We start from the raw sequence: 19,849 nt of genomic DNA, 5'->3' as shown, positions 1-19,849 counted from the left end.
GGTGAAAACATAACCAGTTTGGGAGCGACCTTTGTGTGGGTCAGAGAGATACCCAGCATCAGCAAAACCTTCCAAAACACTTATATTGTTTTGGGTTGGGGAGAGGGAACGCAGTTCACCATGTGTAGCGTCCCTGACACTTGATGGGTTTGAATCCATCTTCTCCCTGTAGGGATAGAACAAGCCCATATCGATCGTACCACTTAGGTATCGAAATATATCTTTAACACTAGTCCAATGGCGTCGTGTTGGCGCAGAGCTAAATTAGCTAGCAAGTTCACAGCGAATGAGATATCCGGTCTTGTGCATTGTGCTAAGTATAATAATGCGCCTATTGCACTTAGATAGGGCACTTCTGCCTCTAGCACTTCTTTGTCGTCATCTTTTAGACGGAATGGATCCTTCTTTGGATCAAGACTACGGACGACCATTGGGGTGCTTGAAGGCTTAATCTTGTCAGTGTTGAAACGCCTAAGCATCTGTTGGGTATAAGCTGACTAATGAATCAGGATACCATCTCTACGGTGCTCAAGTTCTAAACAGAGGAAAAACCGTGTTTTCCCAAGATCTTTCATCTCAAACTCGGATTTCAAGTGTTAAGCTGTTTTCCTTAACTCATTAAGGGTGCCAATTATGTTCATGTCATCAACATAAACCGCTACTATTGCAAATCCAAAACTTGTCCTTTTTATGAACACACATGGGCATAGTTCATTGTTGACATATCCCTTTTCAATCAAGTAGTCACTTAGACAGATATACCACGTCTGTCCGGATTGTTTCAATCCATATAGTGAGCGTTTCAATCTAATCGCAAACGCGTTCCGTGGTTTAGAGCCACTTGATTTGGGTAACTGAATTCCATCTGGAATCTTCATGTATATTTCCGTATCTAGATCCCCATATAGATACGCAGTAACCACATCCATAAGCTGCATGTTCAGTTTTTTGGAAACTACCAAACTGACAAGGTAGCGGAATGTAATGACGTCCATTACGGGAGAATAGGTCTCTTCATAGTCGATTCCAGGGAGAAGCCTTGCGCCACAAGGCAAGCTTTGTATCTTACAATTTCATTTTTTTCATTACGCTTTCTAACGAATACCCATTTGTGACCAACTGGTTTGGTGTTGGGCGGTATTAGTACAACTTTGCCAAATACCTTTCTTTTCGCTAGAGAATCAAGTTCTGCTTGGATCGCATCTTTCCATTTTGGCCAATTAGCTCTACGTTGGCATTCATCAACGAAGTGTGGTTCGATGTCATAGGTCTCAATAATCTCACGCGCCACTGAATATGCGAACACATCATCAATGATGATGGTGTTTCTTTCCCACGTCCCATGTACACTAATGTAATTTACAGAGATTTCTACGTTCTCATGGATAGGTTCTGACATTGAGGCATCCCCCAATGATGTCTCTTGGACATAACCATAATTCGGAACATTCTCATGTGACGGATTTTGAGTATCGATGATCAAAGGATTTGTCTGTGCCTCATTCGCTTTCTTTCTAGGGCGAGTATCCTTCGAACCAATTGGTCTACCGCGCTTCCCTTGCGGGACCTACGACTATAGATGCCACATCATTGCCATGCTGGGCAATGACGCCATCTCCTGATGTCACAAGAGTGGCGTGATGTCCAGTATTTGGGACATTGATCCTTGCAAGCACGTTTGCAGCAGGTATGTGTGATCTCGTCACTTTGGCAACATCAGAAAACGCATCAGGCAGAGTGTCTGCTACGTTCTGGAGCTCGATTATTCTTCGCACTTCAAGTTCGGACTATGCGATACCAGGATCAAGATGAGACATAGTGGGGACAGACCACGACAATTCTTGTCATTCTTGTTGAACATCTATATTCTTATCTCCCCCTAACGAGGGGAAGACTGTCTCATCAAAGTGACAATCCGCAAATCTAGCGGTAAAGAGATCGCCTATCAAGGGTTCAAGGTAGCGGACAATGGTTGGAGATTCATAGCCAACATAGATGCCCATTGGTCGTTGTGGACCCATCTTAGTATGCTGTGGCGGCGTAATAGACACATAGATGGCACACCCAAAAATGCGTAAATGCGAGATATCAGGCTCGTACCCAGTCACTAGCTGTAACGCAGAGTAAGATTAGGTTGCAGTGGGTCGTAAACAAATTAGTGTCGCTGCATGCAATATTGCATATCCCCAAGCAGAAACAGGGAGATTGGTGCACATAACCAATGTCTGTGCTATCATCTGTAGTCGTTTGATAACGGCTTCTGCGAGACCATTTTGGGTATGAACATGGGGAACTGGATGCTCTACATCAATCCCTAGTGACATGCAATAGTCATCGAACGTTTTCGATGTAAACTCTCCAGCATTATCAAGTCGAATGGACTTAATAGGATGGTCAGGGTAGTGAGCCCGTAGACGAATAATCTGGGCAAGGAGTTTAGCATAAGCAGCATTTCAAGTGGACAACATCGCGACATGTGACCAGCGTGTTGACGCATCAACTAATACCATAAAGTATTTAAAAGGTCCGCATGATGGTTGAATTGGTCCACATATATCTCCTTGGATTCTTTGTAAGAACGGAATGAGTATTTTAGGATCCTTTGCATAGGATGGTCTTGGTCCTAATTTCCCGAATGAACAGACTTTGAAAAATGAGCGAGGGGCCTTAGAAACAACCAATGAGGATTTTGGTTGGGCCTGAGCGTCTGTAGCTGTCACGCCCCGAATTTTGAATAACCAATTCAAAATCCGAAACATGAATAACAACCAACACAAATAACGTCCTGAATTTTTTTCTTAACCTGCGTCTCGCAAACCATAAAATAAACCTCGTAGCAAACTAGCTCTCGAGCCAATATTTACAATACCAATAAAGATAAGGCGTTAAGTCCGAGAGAGTCTACAACACACCAAAATAGGTTAAGTGCAGTACTTAACACCGATGTCCTACACCGCTCGATCTCGACCTTGATACTCCTAACCTGCAGGGTTATCCGCTACACCGTTTAAATAGTATACCGGGATTGCAACAACACAAAACCCGGTAAGCTTTTTGCAAAGCTCGTGAGTAAATAAGAAATGAACGATTAATTTAATAAATCACAAGTCCTTAAATTTACTCAAGTAAACATCCAACAATCTCAACATCACAATGAGAACATCAACCCACTCATGGGAAACAACAAGGATTACAATCTCAAATTCCTCAAATCACAAATATCACCACTTTGGTCCCATCCCACAACACGTTAGAGCTCTAACCACATCGTCACCTGTCACCTTGGCCTAGGTTCAAGTAAACGACCCAGGTTAACTTAATAACCCTCTAACTTTGGACCTACTTGTCCTCAGAACAATATATCCCCGTTATTATTTAACGGTCGAACTTTGGACATCCCTGTCCTTAGAACACATACACTCCGGTTATCATTAACCAAAGATATCCCCGTTATTATTTAACGGTCAAACTTTGGACATCCTTGTCCTCAGAACACATACACTCCGGTTATCATTAACCAAAGATCCTTGGACCATTCGATCCTCGGAATCCTACATTCTCTACCTTTTAATTAACTCACAAGATCGTCATGAATATCACAACATTTATCAATAATCAAGTTATCACAAATCCACACACACCTCAATGTCACACCATTCCATATATAATCACGTAAATATATATATATATATATATATATATACGTAATCACCCACTCAGGAATGACCACTAATACCAACTATAGTTCACACAAGAAAATCGGGAAATTCATTTTGTATAATTAAATCATTTTACTTACCTATGGACCGTAGTTGATCAAGTCCATATGATTTAAAACAAATATTTATTCCATAAATATCTTCACACGTTTACCACAGAAAATAAAGTAATTAAAAGTACTCGGTTCGTAATATGAACCACGTGAGGTTTACTCACCTCTAAACTCCCGCTGCGTCTTCTTAACAGCTCGAAATATGAATCACAAATCATTCGCCAAATCAAACCGTCAAACACCTAATCAAATGTGACTTGAATTTAGCCAACAACTCATAACATAAATAAACGATGATCTAACGGTCGGATCGAAATTAAACGATGATCCAACAGTCGGATCCTCACATATCGCCTTTAGGATCATCCTTCTAAATTATCACGAAGATCCAAAGGTCAGATCTTCCTGAATCGCCTTTACTAACATCTCCACAAATTTATATGAAAATCCGACGGTCAGATTCTCACGAATCGCCTTCCAAATCACTATTTCACAATTATACGAAGATCTAACGGTTGGATCTTCTCCCGTGACCACCCAAAGTCATCAGGATAGTCATACGATCAACATAAAAAAACCACAAGTCCATCAGACGGTCTGATCTTCACATATCACAAATCGAACGATCGAAATCGATCGAAATTGTAAAATTCATAACTTAATCATACGATCTCCAAAATTCACATGCTATATATCGAAATGATCGTATAAAGATGTAGAACATAAAACTGGGCAGAAACTGCCCTTGGGGTGACCGGAAGTGGCCGAAAAAGGCCGCCGGAGTTAGGGACAGATCCGCCGCCGACCACCGCCTATGGTGTCGGGGCCGAGCTTTTCCTCTTCGTTTAATCATTTTGAGCAACTTTCACGACTAGCTCGAAGTTAGAAAATGAACGGAACTGGTCGAAAATTACCTCAACAGTCCGGTTTGGCCGGAAATTTTCCAGAAACCGGCGAGCTCCAATTCGACGTAAAAACTTCCACCACTCGCCTCGATCCCTTCTGGATACTTGTTCAAAAACTCAAGGATAGTTCACCAAGCCAAGAATCACAAGGAATAGTGGTCTGTAACTAGAAATATCGGGATCGAAAGGTTGTTTTTCGATCTTGAAGGGTTGAGCTTCGACGAACGTGAAATCGATCTACCCAGGTCCTGTACTTCTTGGTGCTTATTCAGGAAGTTGAGGCGAGTTTAACAAGCCAAGAAACTCGAGTTTTGGTGGCCGGTGCTAGGAGAAAACTCGGTTTGGCCGGAAATGGAAACGTGGTTACCGCCGCCACTACAGGCCGTGCCGCTGCGCAAGGTTGAGGCGAAGCTAAAGGAAGTGGTTTGGTGGCCGAAGGAGGAAGAAAAGAGCAGAAGAAGAAAAACTCTGTTTTGAACCCGTTTCGGTCGAGAGAGAGAGAGAGAGAGAGAGAGAGAGAGAGAGAGAGAGAGAGAGAGAGAGAGAGAGAGAGAGAGAGAGAGAGAGAGAGAACGGTCGTCAGAAATGGAAACCCTAAATAGGGAAAGTTTCCAAAAATATATATACTAAATTTGGAAATTCTTCTAAATGCGATAACTAATTCGTACAAACTCCGATTCTTGTGTTCCGCATATGCACGAACTCGTATCGACGGGCTCTACGACTTTCGTGAAGGAAGTTTTCCCAAATTCCATACATATAAAAAGTCAACTTCGTAACCCCCTAAAAAGTACATTTCAATTAATTATTCGCCCGAAACACTTCCGCTCCATCCACTAACCACGAAACCATCCGATAATCACTAAATTAAATTCTAGAAAATCCTCGGAAAATAGTCACAAATTTCCAAGGCATCACAGTAGCGCTATTAGAAGCAAAGTGTGTGACTACATCTCCCATTATGGAGTTAGAGCCATGGAAATTGGATTGTGTGGCGTCATGGCCACTGGGAGGAGCAACCATGGCGTTAGGCTCATGGTTGGCGCCATTTATGGCGTCATCACTAGGGACAGGGGCGGCCTTTCGGTTGCCCAAGACAGCAACAGCGCCAGAAGCTGCAATTTGTGCCGTCTTGCTAAGTCCTGGAATCAATTTTTGATTCTTGCTTCTTCTCACTCTGAAGAAAGGATGCCCGTGTGAAGTCTTAAGTATACAAAGCATCATATCACGACCAAGATGTCCTAGTCGGTCATGCCAAAGCCAATATGTGTCTGAATCCAAGAGATCTTCTCTGATGATATTATTGGATTCAATTGGTCAAATTGTAGTGACATAAAGTCCACTAGATTGACACATAAGTTTCTCTAAGATGCGCTTTCGTCCGCAATCATTAGAGGTAATGCAAAGGAATTCTATTCCGTTCTCACTATCCGTTTCCGCATGGAATCCGTTGGCTCTTATATCTTTTAAGCTTAATAAGGTTCGATTTGCCTTAGGAGCATAGAGAGCTTCAGTGACTTTAATCAAGGTGCCATTGGGCAAAAGGAATTGGGTCATTCCATGTCCTTGAACTAAAATTGATGGCCCAGCCATCGTAGTCACAGATGAATATATAGGCAACATCTCTAAGAATAATTGCATATGTCGTAGAATGGTGTGCGTAGTCGCACTATCCACAAGACATTAAAGTTCATCCATTCCTAAAAGAAAAGCTCGTAATTAAAAAAGAAGTCATAAAGAAAAGAACTCAACTTTTATTAATAAGCCAAACGGAATTACATCATCGTTTCTTTAACCAAAGAAAATCTAATCCAATAAACTAGTTAATGCAAAACAATGGTAGTCGTCTAACTTCTTTCGGTAATTCCAATGTAAATGTGACCAGGTGAGTAGAGAGATGTCGGTGGAGCAAAGATCGCTTAAGTACCACTTATCTCAAAACTTTTCTAGACATCACATTTACATTGAGTACGCCTACTTTGACGAAAGACTAATATCATTGGCATCTACTACAAAAGTAATATGGCAATTGCCTACATCTCTTGGAAAATAAAAAGACTTAATCAAAATCGCCAGTTTCTAGGTCTTGATCCTTGTAGTCTTCCACCCTTAGATCGAGATCGCCATCTTGATCTTCTTGTTCCATGTAATTTGCCACCCTTGCTTCACTATACATCTTGTATGCGTTTGCAACATTCTGGGATGCAGTACACTTCCTTGCCCAATGTCCACTTGATCCACATCGAAGACAAACATCTTTATGGTCAGGCTCCCTTGATCGAGATGCTTTTGGAGCATGATTTGGACGACTATTACTCTTGGTGGCGTCACCACCATAGTCGGAGGCTCCGCCTCTCTCTCTCTCTTCACACGTTGACCTCCACGGTTCCGTGAACGCCTCTCTTGGCGATTTCCTTCCTCTTTAGGTCGGGAATATGGACCAGAACGTCTAGAATTGTCCCTACTCTTAGGGTTTCGCTCCTTGCGTGGTCCCTTGGGGGCGCGACTATAGTTAGACTCCGGAATAGACTTAGTTGCCACGGGGCTAGCGTTATAGTTCTTCACAAGTATGTTGTTGTGCTTTTTAGCTACGGTCATGGCACCAATAAGCTCCTGAAATCTTGTGATACATCCTACTTTCACATCAATCCGATAATTCTTTGAAATCATCCGGGCAGAGACAGGGAAGGTAGAGAGAGTCTTCTCGATCAACATCGTATCAGTTATGGTTTGACCACAAAACTCCGTCAGAGACTTGATACGAAGAGCTTCCGAGTTATAATCAAGCACAGACTTGAAATCACAAAAGCGGAGGCTATGCCATCGCACTTCTAAATCAGGAAGCAGGTGTCACGAATGTTGCCAAATCGCTGCTCAAGTTCTACCTATAGCTTTCTTGGGTCTTCCTCATTGAGGTATTCACTTTGGAGCGCGTCATTTATGTGCCTTGTCATGAGAATAATGGCTTTAGCTTGATTTGCTTCAAAAGCAATAGCTTGTTCAATGGAAACTACGTTCTGACTAGGCTCTTGGATGGCTTCCAGAAGTCCATCAGCCTTAAGATGTTGGCTCACATCTCGGATCCACCTATGGTATCCCGCGCCAGTTGTCTCTAGTGGAACAAAGTTCAACTTGTTTAGGTAACTCATGCTGAAAAAACAACACAAGATTAGGGTTAGTTTCGGAGCGAAAAAGGCTACCACGAAAAACTATTAAATTTCTGAGCATAGTCGCTTCCAAGAAATTGGGGATTTTCTGAGTGTAGTCGCTTCCAAGAAAATCCAATTCCAAGAGGGGTTTTGGAATAGATCGAAACAACGATGTATGTGGTCGATCATTTTTCTTCTCAACAAACTCTAAGTTTGGAGGACTCTACAAGCTCCAAGCTTGGAGTGAGCACGAACCCCCACAGTTCGGCTTTTGGTCTTCCCTATGAAGAAGAAAGGGGGGTAGAAGAAGGGATGTTGGAAGGCCCCGAGAAAAGAAGAAGAAAATGAAAAAAAAAAAAAAAACTTCAAAAACAGGAACTTGAAGAAGGGATGTTGGAAGGCCCCGAGAAAAGAAGAAGAAAATGAAAAAAAAAAAAAAACTTCAAAAACAGGAACTTTTAGAAGAGATTTACCTTGAAAAATGGTCGGAAATTCTTGACCGGAAAAAAGTCGCCGGAAAAGTTATTGTAGATGGCCGGAAATTGGCATGAAAAATCGCCGGAAAAGTGTTGACCTGTCGTTGACCACAGATGCAGACGTGGCAGTCGGTGCTGACGTGGCAGTATGGATGATGACATGGCAGGCTGACTGGACGCCTGCGTGGACGCTGACGTGGCAGCCTGTCTTTTGGTTTTGGGCCTGCTTCTTTGCTTCTGGGCCATAGTCTATTTCTGGGCTTTGGGCTGCACCTCAGTTTCTGGGCCTAGGGCTGCGTCTGATCTGGGCCGAAGACTGTTGGGTCGATTTTTCTTCTGGGTTGGTGGTCAGGCGGCGGTTCAGATTAATGGTTCTTCAGGTGACCAGTTCAGGTACTTGTAGGCCGGTTCAGGTGATGAGGTTTTCCGTTCAGGAGATCTGGGGTCGAGGAGCTTCTGATGGTGGAGTATGGTTGTCAGAGGCTGAGCGAAAAGCTTTGAGCCAGGCAGGAAAACTTTCGTCATTTCTGGAGGCCGGTTTGGGGTTGTTCCAGCTGGTTCTGGAGGTGGCACCACCGGTTCTGGGCTCCTGGGGTTGAGATCTTCAAGTTGTGCGGCAGAGGTATCTGGGATTTGAAGGCGTTTTAGGGTTAGGGCTTCGTGCTGATAACGTGTTATAGAGTAACTGAATTTGAGAGAAATTTGCTGTGTGTTCTCATTGATAATAGGGGCCTCTTTATATAGAGAATTACAATGCATAGAGTTAGAATCATACAAGGAAAGATAATCTCTAGATTCTTCTAATTGAACCCTATTACCACTAGGTCAAGTAACCTAGAGTTTGGATAAAACTCAAATAGAGATATCCTTAAACATGCCTATGTTTGTTTCGATGAACTTTGTCATTCTTTGTTAAATATGTTTGAAATTTTGATAGATTTTATTTTACTGCAGCTGTTTAATTTATTATGTTTATGCAAGTTATTAGAGTACCTTGGTTACTAAAAACATAACAAAAACAGTCTATATTGGCCACTATTATGATTGAAAGAAAAAGATATGCATACATCAGTTATAAGCAAAGCCTCACCTCTGAGGTTAACAAAGAAATTAGAGACCTAAAACATAAATTGGCATCGCTATATCTATGTTATCCAGAAACAGTCTACCTTTGCTATCAATATTCAATCACACTGGTAACTATTTGCCCTTTTTTTTCTTTCTCTAATCCTGCAATCCTTATTGTTTGTCCTGAGTTTGCATCCAAAATCCCCCAAACCTTATATCCAGAATACTATTTCATTTATATCCAGAATCCCCCAAACCTTAGTTTGGCAATGGTTTTTCATTGAATTTTATCCTCATTTACCTTGTCTTCTATCCATGTTGTTTCTGAAACTGTTCATCATGTGTGAGGGAGGAAGTTATCAATAGTCTTGGCCAGAAAGACTATTGGCCATCCCCAAGTGGTATAGCTTTTGAAGTGAATTCATTTAAGCTGATTAGTAGATTTATGAAATATTTAAAATGCTAGTGGAACTTGAATAGAAAGCTGGTACAAGCTGACCATAGGAATATAATTTTGAAGGAGAACATAACTATTGAGTTGGATAATTCTGTTGCATGTAGGTAACCATGGTTGAAGCTAAGTGTGTCAAAAATTTATGTGATGTATTTAAAGAGGTATGATGCTAACTATCGAGTGATGATATAGTGAATAATGCCCTTAACAACTCCAATTTTACCATGTGCAATGTATATTGTGAGACCTCTAGCAATTGATATTAGAAGTAAAACTTGCTGACACATGAAAGATAATACACAATTCTACAGGAATGGAATTTATTTTGGTGATTGATAAGTGTGGTAATAAAGTCAGGTTAAGAAACAATGCACCTTTGAACTTGTCGGATTCTCAATATTTTGCAACTTTGTGTATGTTGTTGGACTGTCAATTGTAAAACTAGGGAAAATGATTCTTTCTCCTTTTGATTTCTCCATAATCATCTCAAAACTTGTTGATTTGATATATTTAAAAATGAACTGATTTGTGTAATTTTTGCACAGGATTTTGCGATTATTGTCCTCACCGATCCAGATTGCAATCCACCAAATCAAAGGTGCATCATTATAGACATTTTACAGTTACATAGTCTTTCTCAACAGGTTGTATAGGTAGTTTACGTATTAATTTAAGAAAATTTTGGTTATTTAGATAGATTCGGACTCTCAGAGTGTTCTGTTATTATATAAAGAGTATATATTGAAATCATTTTGACTTTGCTGATATTTATCCCTAATTGGATGTATATTCTTTTCATTATAATTACCCTTTTTTTTTTTTGTAATTGAATAGGTGTATTTTGATTTATATAATTTGTTTAGTGAAGCACGTAGCCTATAGCTAAGAGCTAAGTTGGCACCAAAACATTTGATGCTTATTTTTAGAAACAACCCAGCAAGTTTTGCCACCGTTCTAGAATAGTGTGAAAGAGGGAAGGAGTAGTTGACAGTATAGTTGTAAGACCCCAGAAATTTGTTATTAATTCCTAAATATTTCCTGAAATTAATAAAGTATTCGTTTCTATGAGTTCGTAAATCGAGGTTGGAGTGGAAGTGTTTCGGATGAATTTTTATTCGGAAAGTTTGACTTTAGGAGGGGGCGCAAAGGTTGACTTTTTATACGTTGGGTTTCTCCGAAAACTTCCTTCATGAAAGTTGTAGAGCGTGTCGATATGAGTTCGTGGACATGTGGAATGCGGAAATCGGAGTTCGTATGAGAAAGTTGTGAGCGATTGAAATTTGGGGAAATTTCTATAAATAGGAGAAAATTCCGGATTTTTCATTAAATCCCAAATTTTCCCCTTTTTATATTTTCCTCCCCCAAACTCTCCATTCTCCCTCCTCCGTGCAACTCTCAGACCCAACGGGTCTCGTCTGACCCTACCCGGTCGTTCCGGCGCCGTCAGGCGTCCTCCAGTGGCAACCCGGCCCTCTCTAGACTCGCCGTGCCGTGCCCAGCCGCCCTACATGGCCACCTTGTCCCGCCGCCTCCCCCAGTCTTGGATCAAAGACACCCCAGCCCCGACCGACCCGACTCGGTCTGAGCTCCTCGACATCGGTGTTGCACGGACCGATCCTTCTCAGTTTTGGGTTGTCCTCCTCCTCCTGATCATCCCCATATAGGCCTTGCATCACGACTTTGAGTGTAGAGTGGTAGATCAAGGTTTGAAGTTTTCGACGTCCCTGATTCGATCTAGGATCTGATCAGATGCACGAGAGTGATCCAACTTCCAAGCTTGATCTAGGACGATCTAGGTCAATCTAGGTCGATCTAGACTTAGCTCCAGGTATGAAAGTTGCTCATCTCTTCATTTTGAACAAGTTTGTTGTTGGTCACTTTGCCATCGGAGGTGGTTGGTCGGTGTTGACCGCCGTTGACCCGCCTTCGTTTACTGGGCGTTGACCGCCCACTGCCGACTGTGCGTGGCGGCGAGTCCAGTTTCCTTTTGTGTTCTGTTTTCAGTTTATTCATCTACGCATCGATACGGTCGTTTTGATATATTATAAGGTTATTTTGGAGAAAGTTGATGCATGCTAGGGTTTCGGTTTTACGCATTATCTTCGGTTTGCAATCCGCAAAGATCTGACCGTTGGATCTTCGAATAATTTGGATAGGATGATCCTAAGGGCAATCCGTGAGAATCTGATCGTTGGATTGTCGTTTAAGTGTGTTATGAATCAATTGCTAAGTTAGGATCGTATTTTGATTAGGTGACTGACGGTTTTGGTTGGGCGGACGGTTGTGATTGTGATTTTGGGCTGTATTGAAGACGCAGTTGGATTGAGGTGAGTAAATCTCACGTAGTTCATTTACGAACGGATTTATTTATTACTCGGAATTACTTGTTTAATTGTTAAATCATTTTCGAAACAAATTATTTGTTTTAAAATATATGAACTCGATCGACAACGGTTCATGGGTAAGTTAAAATAATGTTTTGATATAAAATGATTTTCGAAAGGAATAACTTATAAAACTATAGTTGGTATTAGTGGTGATTCCTACGTGAATGATTACGTATATATATATATATATATATATATATTTACGTGGAATATATATATATATATATATATATATATAGATGGTGTGACATTGTGATGTGTGTATGAACTGTGAATTATTCAGAATGTGGTTTTGTGCGTTTACTCTTTGTGGAAAATTCGTTATATCAGGGGCTTGTTGATTTTTCGTGTTGAAAGAGTAATTGAGTTGGGTTAACATTTTGAGTCATGTGGGATTCTTTGTAATGTTCGCTGTCTTCGGATCTGGAGTCACTATGGGTGACAGTTTGTTGATCTTCAGATTTGGAGTCAATGTGGGTGACCGTTTGCTGATCTTCGGATCTGGAGTCACTGTGGGTGACCGTTTTCTGATCTTCGGATCTGGTGTTTATTGGGAGTTGATGGGTGATCATCTACTCTTGTCGAAGTTGATGGGTGAACATCGACTATCGACTTTAGTTTGGAGTTTAAGGGTGATTATTGACTTTAGTGTGAGTTGTTTGACTTCTTCATTTATTTTCCTTTTCTTCCTAATTGTTTGTTTTAATGTGATCTCCTGAACTAAGTTTCTATGCAGGGATTACTATGATTTTGTTGTTTGTTTCAATGTGATCTCCTGAACTAAGTTTCTATGCAGGGATTACTGATTTTACTTAATGATTGTTGTGAGTACAGTGGTGTTGTGAGATTTGGAGTGAGGTGAACTGAGTTATGATGCCCTAAGGTTGGCAGTTGGTTGTTATTGTGAGACAATGAGTATGATTTCGTGGTTGTGCCGTTGAGGCAAGGAATGATGATCTGTTAGATTGTGGGGACGTAAAATGTTTAACATATTTGGAGTTATTTGTGTAATTGGAGTTTGTGGGAAAAGAGATAAAATGAATTGAGAGACAGAGCATGTGGGTTTTAGTTGGGTTGAAATTATTTAGCATGATAAAGATTTATTTGAACTTGATGCTTTTGTTGTGATAATTGCTTATTGATGTTGTTAGACTGAGATAGTGAAAGCTTGTTTTGTGGAATTAAATGTTAATGCTTTAATTGTCTCACGAATTGAGGAATTATAAGCATGCGTGACGTGAGTCACTTTAATTGAGTTTACTCATACGGGCTGAAAAGCTTACCGGGTTTGTTTTGTTCATTCCCGGCGCACTATTCTATGGTGTAGGGGTTTTTGTGCAAGTTTGATTATCGAGTGATCATTATCAAAGCTGAGGTGTACGTTCGATGGCGTGGACGTAGAAATGTGCTCTTAGTTTTAAGTCTTCCGTTGGGTAGTGAGTTATGGTGGGTGTGTTTACTTATTGAATTGTCATTCAGTTTGATTTGTAAACTATCTGTAATGTAATATGTGACTCTAAAGAACGAGTCAGTATTGACATTGTGAGTTCAGTTTGTTTTTTACTTAGTTTAAATGAAAAATTTTCTCTATGTGTTTTCTAGTGTTTGTTCTCGCGTTTCGGATTTGAATTTTCTATATTCAAAATTCAGGGCGTGACAATAGTGGGCCCGGAGTAGACTTTGGCAGCCTTTCCCTTGGCTTGATTTGAAACCGAGACACCATTGTATGAATTGGTATATTACTAGCAAGATAGCCCGGGCGATGCTGCAGATTTGTTTGCTTGTCGAGGTGTTTCTAATCCAACACTATTATGTTTTGTCTGAATTTTCTTATGCATATTTCTGAATTCAAGTGTATAATGAAATAGGAACCCCAAAAAAGAAAAAGAAAAGGAAAAAAGATGATGTAGAAGCCAAGATTACAAAATAATGTAACTGATTATTCAAAAAAGTACATGGAAGTACCTATACCTAGAAACCAATCTAAAACAAATCCAAAGACGGAATTATGGTCAGAAACCAATAGCACCTAAAATCCAGATGCAATAAAAAAATGTCCAGTACAAAAAACTCCGATCTAAAAATTAGCAGAGAACCAAAATCAGGGGAAGAGAACAATAAGTTGTGAAGTTCAATATATTGACGACATAACTAACGGAATCCAACATTCATAAGAGAGGGAGATAAACAATCACCAAAGCTATAGTAATCAATTCTTTAAACCTTTGCATACTTAAGACTTCATGTGTTGAAATTCCTTGGCTAACGTCCTCTGCATGTGCTCACAATCTGAAAATCCCCCGCTGAACTAATTCTCTAAGTCTCTACACTGTTCTTGCAATAAATAGAAACAAAGTTACAGTCTTGGCTTTCTCTACATATTCAATTTCTCAATCAGAGCATGTAGTCTTTTTATATGTACTACTTCTTTCTTTTACTTAATTTCACAACATCAGCATCAATTTTTTCGATGTAGGAATTAATGATTGTGTAAAAGCCTTATCTTTGAGAGGTTCGAATGATCTTTCATATCCCAGTAGTTTCAATGCAACAGCTTGGTCTACCCCAAAAAATCTTAGCTAATGCAAACTGAATCATAAGCAAGTCATATCCCTTTAGAGTTGTGAGAATTTGTATTCAATATTTGCAATATGACTTGCTTATGATTCAGCTTGCATATTAACAAATTTTACAAAATCGGATAACATATCAGATGTCTTTTAACCCAAAAGAATTAGAAGTACAATACCACGTTTTAGATACGAAAGTAGTAAGTAATAGCTGCTCTTAAGTGTCATGACATATCTTAGAGACCAAAAGTACTACCGAGTGATTTACCTTCCAGCTTTCTCATCACAAACCCAATAGTGAACACCATGTCGGCCACTGTGTACCCAAAGAATGTCATTGAAACCAAAGTCATCTGCAGAAAAGAAGTTCACAAAAGTGAAAATTCAAGGGTTTTAAGTTCTAACAACATATAGATCAGATGCCAATGGAAAAAATATTCCTACCTCAATGGGCAGTGTCAATCACTTTAAATAGCAATTGTCATAAGTGGCCAGCACTCCAGGCACACATCAGCTCCTGAGCAGCAGCATCTAAGATCATCGTAAAAAACAGTTTGTCAAACATGTGGTAAAGCATTCATGTCAAAAGTTCAGTTAGACTCTGACTATTTACAATCTTCATAATTCAAATGGTTGATTCCTTTACTATATCAAAAATCAATTACCTCTCCTCAAGGTAGCAACCGTTTTAAGCATAAGAATGCATCTTTGCAGGATGAAACATAAGAAAGATTAGAACTGAAACCAGAGATATGGCCTTGTCATAAACACAACCATACACAACAGTTAAAACCAACCATCTGAAAATAGAAGGGAAAAACAAAAACACCATGCATAGGAATTGTTTTTATCTATTGGTGTGCATTTTTTTAAACTTCAAATAATTCTTGTTTCTATATGCATTCCAAGATCTACATGATTCACCTATCTACAGTAAAGGCCTGTCTTGCTCGTTAATGCTTAGTTTTGAATAAGCACATTTAGGCTTTTCTAATAGAATATTGAGTTAACAATCTTATTCATGATAACAATCGGGTCCAAAATCAAACCCATTTAAATTTCTATTTGGGACCTGAAAAGGACTATGACCCGCATGATGCCAATACTATCCTGAACTGAAGAAAGCAACACAGATTTGCTCGAAATAGTGACAGTCATATCTGCCTCTATATCCTAAACTTCAACTATAGAATTATTCAACTAAACACCCAAAAATTCCCCTTACTAATGAATTTCCTACCTTTCAAATTCAACCATGCAATAAAACCAATCACAGATCTGCTAAAAAAAAAAAAAGAAAAAAAAAAAAAGGCTGAAGAGAAATTAACTCACAGAATCAGCTGTACAGTTAGGCAATTTGATTTGAGTGCTGCAGGGTCAGCTACTGAGTCACGACAGCTGAAAACAATGGAGACCTAAAAGAAACAGAATCCTCATAAATGATATTCAACCAGGATTGGGAAAAAAAAAAAAGGAACAAAAGCTAGCTTAAGATTGGATTCATGTATTCATTCATTTCAACCCCAACTAAGTTTCACACACTATTCAATTAAAATCAATATCTCCCATTCAAAGGCCATGAATCATTATGGGGGGGGGGGGGGGGAGGGAAGATAGCATATAAGTCACAGAATAATGCACCACCAAAGCTGATTCCATCTCTCTTTTCTTTCTAACTTTTGATTCATTCATTGATGACTTGCATGCAATAGAAAAATATCACATATCCCACAAACCAAAAACAGGAGCAATTACTTTATGAACCCAGGAAGCAAGCAAGATAAATAAAAAAATTGAGAAATTTGAGCAGTGATCTAAAAATTGAAATGAAAAGTAGCAAGATTGAGAACTTAGTTCCCATAATTGCATGAATTGTTACTCAAAGATAACAATACAGTTCAATTTAAAGTAACTTGCAATTACTGTGAAACAAAGAAATGCACAAAAAAAACTTAATAACAGGTAGATACCTTAGGTAATGGCCATATCAATGAGTGAGATCCCTAGTCAGTGTGATCAGGCTGCTTGCTTGCTTGCTCTGTCTTAAACCCCTAATTTTGGTAAGCCCCCTCTCCTTTTCAATCTTATCTTTCACTTTCTAATTCAATTTTTTTTTTAAATTTGACCCAGTCAATCTTAGTTTCCTTAACAACCCATCATCTTCAATTTTGTATGTCAACATTGATAATCTCTGTGCACTGGTACTTCTGCTCCTTTGGTTATTATGATTTAACAATCTAAACTTTTTTCTCAAATTTCACTTGTTATGAACTAAGGAAACTTGGTCATTGTTGCATCTTGTGTGTAACTCTTTGGAAACATATATGGTCCTTCAACTGAATTCATAGTAAGTTTCAATTATACCATGTTTTCTTATTTAACCTTTATTCCTTCAGTATGGGATAAAAAAAATTCCTGTGTTCATTCCTTTGAGTTTGTGTATTACTTTCCATGTTAGACTTGAAAAATAAAATAGTCAATTAAATAGAAGCAATCCCTTCTGTCATTTTGATACCAACAATGTAATATGAAAAGTGTAAATCATCATTTGGCAAATCGTAAGCAAAGTGATAAAAGAAAGGAACAAACTTGAAGCAAAAACAGTAAAACCAAGGGAAGCATAAAATCAAAGTTAAAAAGCAATAATAATGCAATTACTAAAGCGTTCACACCCAATAAATTCTAAGATATCAGTAAAAGCTTGAAATAGAAGGAAGCAAGTTTGTTGCCAATTAGAATACCTTCTGAAGCTGAAGAAGAGCTCATTTTTCCATTCATCTTCTTCAATTAGCAAAGCTACGCACACTGCAAAAATATCAATACATATCGTTTAGGAAAATTTAGAGAAAGAAAAAGCCAAAGAACTAAATATCTATTCACCAAAACATAAACCCAAATCCAATCCTTCACCAAAAAATTTTAATCAGCAAAGCTGAGAAGGATCCACATCTACACAAATTCCGGAAATCCATAGCAAAAGTCCTTTCTTGGCCAATAGAACACCTTGGTGTCCGGTGTGCTTGTGTGGACTTGTGTGTATGTAGAATTTACCATCTGCTTAGCATTAAGGAAAAACAAGAAAAAGATGAAAAAAACCGGTGTGATTCTTATTTGACCTCTCCCGAATGTGTGCATGCCTTTGCCGCTGGTGGTGCTTTAATCCACAGCACTCTTCTTTATGGTTTTTCTCTCAGCTAGGGATGTAGGTCAATCCAGAGTCTCGTCAACCAGTTTCTTGTTAAAGTCTTGTCTTGCTTCTGTAGTTTTATTTAATCCTGCTAATCTTGATTGCCATCTTTTCATTTTGATCATCTCTCTGTCTAATTGCTCTGCTTCACTCCATCGTGTTTTACAAATTGTACATCAATTTCATTCATAAATCATGGTATTTGGTCTAGTACGTAATTGCATATCGTTCTCTATCCAAACATATTGCAAATTACCAAAATCTGTCAGAGGTTCAAAGCCTCAAAGCCTCAAATCTATAAGTGGTCACTAATGTACCATGTTCAGCTTATCCTCCGGACGAAACTGATAATCTTCAACATTAATAATGTCATCTTTCACTGCTTGCAGAAAGCAAATTAACCCTAAAACTAATAATCTATGTAGTGAACTCCATCAAGATTTCACAGTAGTACCTAGCTAAAGATCAACTTTACTTAAACTGGTGATTTGGTGAAACAATTTGTGAGCCATAGCTAATTGGAAGCTACGGTTTTGCTTATGTAGTGTGGTACGTGTACCAAAATGTTAACAGAAAAATCTGCAGGATTGTTTGTTCACATGTGGGCATTCTCTTCAGTCTCTATTGTTGTATGGTTTAATTTATGCTCAGCCAAAAGGGAACATTAAAAACTTGTAAGCTTCTTTCTGCTGGTGCTTTTTTTGTACATGTTGTTGGAAAGTAAATCTTGCAGTATTGAATTTGGATTGTCTTGATGTGCAAGAATATATTGTATTAAGTTTTTGATTCGCTAGGATAGTCTGTATAGCATTTGATTCCAATTGTAATTGTAATAGCTTTCTTTCCTTACTAGTCTCCTAACTTGTTGGAGAACCACAAAGGTACAGTAGGTGACTTGTATATATGTTGCACGATTCAATACAATCATTTATTCAGCCAAACAATCTTTTCTTATATGGTATCAGAGCAGGAATAATTCCTGGCTCTTCTTCTTCTCTCTGCCATCACTAGCAGCCTCTCCATTCCAATTTTTTCTGCTAATTACAAGCAGCCTCTTCTGCTATTTAGTAGCAGCCTCGCAACTTCTTTTCAATGGCAATTGGTGACGAGTTTTTCTCTGAAACTCCTAATAGTGGGATTGGCACCAGCAATACTTCCTCTGATGAAACTGCCAATCCGCTTTTCCTTCATCATTCAGACCATCCCGGTCTTCTGCTTGTCTCTAAAAAATTGTCAGGTGACAATTATAACTCATGGTATCGCGCTATGAAGATATCCCTGAGTGCCAAGAATAAAATTGGCTTCATCAACGGAACCATTAAAGAAACCTCTGTAGAAAAGAAACCTGATGAACATGCACTATGGCAGAGATGCAATGACATGGTGCTTTCATGGATTCTCAACTCTCTTGAACCCGAGCTTCAAGATTTAGTGCTCTACTGCACCACACCACATGCTGTTTGGGAAGACTTGCGAGAGAGATTCGCGTTGGGCAACGCCCCTCTCATATTTCAAGTTCAAAGAGACATTTACCTAATTAAACAAGGTCAATCATCTATTGCAGCGTACTACACAAAGCTGAAAGGTTTATGGGACGAGCTTGCTTCATACAACACTATCACTTGCACTTGTCGAGCGCAAAATGATCGCAGTAAGTTGATGCAATTTCTTATGGGTTTAAATGAGTCTTATGCTGCTACTCGTGGACAGATTTTGTTGATGAACCCCTTGCCTTCCTTGAGACAAGCTTATGCTTCCCTCGTCCAAAAAGAAAAGTAACGGGAACTTGGTTCCTCTCTTATTGCCCCATCCAACACCGCAGCAATGGCAGTACGCAGCGACTTTAGATCACAACCTCAGATGCAAGGGAATCAAGGCAAT

The 19,849-nt window shown here is 39.3% G+C and overlaps 1 protein-coding gene across 1 annotated transcript; it reads left to right on the top strand.

The window, feature by feature from the left end:
* The first annotated feature begins 19,060 nt into the window (after nt 1-19,060).
* Nucleotides 19,061-19,747, top strand: LOC112198922. The gene has a single exon (XM_024340010.1). The coding sequence runs from the start codon at nt 19,061-19,063 to the stop codon at nt 19,745-19,747; it is 687 nt and encodes a 228-aa protein (XP_024195778.1).
* Nucleotides 19,748-19,849: the final 102 nt, after the last annotated feature.

Source organism: Rosa chinensis, chromosome 4 (assembly GCF_002994745.2).
Source record: "Rosa chinensis cultivar Old Blush chromosome 4, RchiOBHm-V2, whole genome shotgun sequence".
Classification (NCBI taxonomy): Eukaryota; Viridiplantae; Streptophyta; class Magnoliopsida; order Rosales; family Rosaceae; genus Rosa; species Rosa chinensis.
This window is presented reverse-complemented; position numbering and strand designations above follow the sequence as displayed.

Excerpts from the sequence above, each read along its gene's own strand:
- LOC112198922 (XM_024340010.1), top strand. The coding sequence starts at position 19,061 with ATGGCAATTGGTGACGAGTTTTTCTCTGAAACTCCTAATAGTGGGATT.